Source organism: Plasmopara halstedii (assembly GCF_900000015.1).
Source record: "Plasmopara halstedii genome assembly, contig: Scaffold_323, whole genome shotgun sequence".
NCBI classification, from domain to species: domain Eukaryota; phylum Oomycota; class Peronosporomycetes; order Peronosporales; family Peronosporaceae; genus Plasmopara; species Plasmopara halstedii.
In genome coordinates, this window is record NW_020187244.1 from 918,256 (window position 1) to 920,210 (window position 1,955).

Genomic DNA, 1,955 nt, shown 5'->3' on the forward strand with positions numbered 1-1,955 from the left:
CGTTAACGCACTCAATCATTCTTCACGCTGCCAGCAGCTGAGATATCATGTCACATACGTTTATGGTGCTTCCGGGCGTACTACAGCGTTTCTGACTGAACCAGACGCATTTGTTTGATGCGGCAAGGGCAAGTAGTGAATGATTGTGTATTTATTCCTCACACTTTTTTGTACATTTGCATCTATTGCAACAAACACACTGTGCAAAATTCAAATTTCACTTTGTGTGAGTGGGAATATCTCTGATGTCCGATGTATCGGTCTTATGAAGATTATGATCCCCACAACGGAAACATCCGTGGTACATGTGGGATAGGAGAAATTAAAATATATGTCACTCATGAGGTAGTAGACTAGCTGACGGCTTAGTTATATAGAGGGCCTCGATCCCGTTCCTGGATGGAGCGTACAATGTTATCCTTTGTGAGTATGCCAACGCGCACTCTTTGGGTCGAAGCTAAAACTTAAAATAGGTTTTTCTCTTTATCCAATACGTATTGATGGATATAACGACATCTTTCCTCTACGGAATAAATCATCTTCGTAAAATACCACTACTTTGATATTCAAAATCACACTAGTGCAATGTGAAATTAGTAAAATTGTGCAATACTGATTGTACCAAAAGAGTAAGGTTTGAGACACCCCAATAGACGAAAAGCGTTTCTTTTCGGGAGAGGATCAGAAACTACCAGTCTGTCATTTTTCCCAATTATTAGTCTAGTCCGTTAGTTTTCTACCACCCTAACGACGAACAAGACTTTTAGTCGCGCGCAAAAAGCCTGCATAGGTGGTATGAACACTAGATACATCTGTTGCTTCAATAGCGCCATGACGAAAATGCCTTGTTTACAAAGGTACGCTCTAGCCCCTATTCTCGCGCATGAAGCCCTCGCTTGGAGACTGAGCGTGACGTGGTGTTGATCGAAGCAGTGGAGTCCATGACCATAACAACTTTTCGAATCCAATTCTGTCTGTCATTGCCCTTCGACACTGAATTTACTCTATTGTACTTTTTACCAATGTCAGGTTAAGACATTCACCAGTGTGGTGGTAAAGTCCTATGTAAAGGTATTGTACACTATTTTTGGCTCATTTTGACCAAGAGTGATTGACAACGTTGGTGAATATTCGCGATAGATAAATATTAAAATGCGAGCTTGCAATCGTACTTAAAGCTTTATGCTCAACCGCGCGGAGACACCAAGGATCGAATGTGGCGTGTGTCTTCACATCATTGGTGCAAACTATTATATTCCCCTCACAATTAAGCTTCACTTGTACTCGTCCCCTTTAGACGATCACCAAGAGGCAGACCCCGCAGAGAGAATTATGTCACTACTGAAAGAGATCCAAGCAAATGCAGCTGTGGCCTGGTGCCCTATGAAGCGGCGAGCAGAGCTTTTAGCGCTTGGATCCAAGGGTGACGGAGGCGTCGGTTTCGAGAACAATGGTGGCGAATTTATGCTTGTTTCCATTGACCTGAGTGACCCAAGTCGTGAAATGGTCACGCTCGGTTCTATTAAAACAGCATCACGCTTCACTTCACTGGCTTGGCGTGACGTGCCGCGGCACCACGACACGTGTCCATACGGTATCATCGCCGGCGGCATGGCCGACGGCTCTGTGTCTCTTTGGAATCCAGCATTATTGTTGAACCGCGACTCAAACGCTGATGCACTTGTATCTTGCGAGATTGTTCGTATTACTCGTCATAAAGGTGCAGTCAATGCGCTGCAATTCAATCCACATGAAGACAGCGCGCACTTATTGGCGTCAGGTGGAAGCGACGGCGAAGTTTACATTATGTCTTTAGAAAAGCTAGCTAGTCCTGGCGTCTTTACACCTGGTGGTCCAACTACACCACAGGCTCAGGCGAACGAGATCACTTGCGTGGCATGGAACACTCAAGTGAATTACATCCTGGCCACAGGCTCGCAAAACGGCTCTGTGGT

The 1,955-nt window shown here is 44.9% G+C and overlaps 1 protein-coding gene across 1 annotated transcript in view; it reads left to right on the plus strand.

Moving 5' to 3' along the window:
- Window positions 1-1,182: 1,182 nt before the first annotated feature.
- PHALS_08677 (Vesicle coat complex COPII, subunit SEC31) overlaps window positions 1,183-1,955 on the plus strand; it is a gene marked incomplete at both ends in the record, with an annotated part of 792 nt that continues 19 nt past the window's right edge. The window contains one exon of the mRNA XM_024724069.1: window positions 1,183-1,955. This exon is cut by the window's right edge and continues 19 nt beyond it. Within this exon, the coding sequence (XP_024574983.1) occupies window positions 1,183-1,955 (773 nt within the window).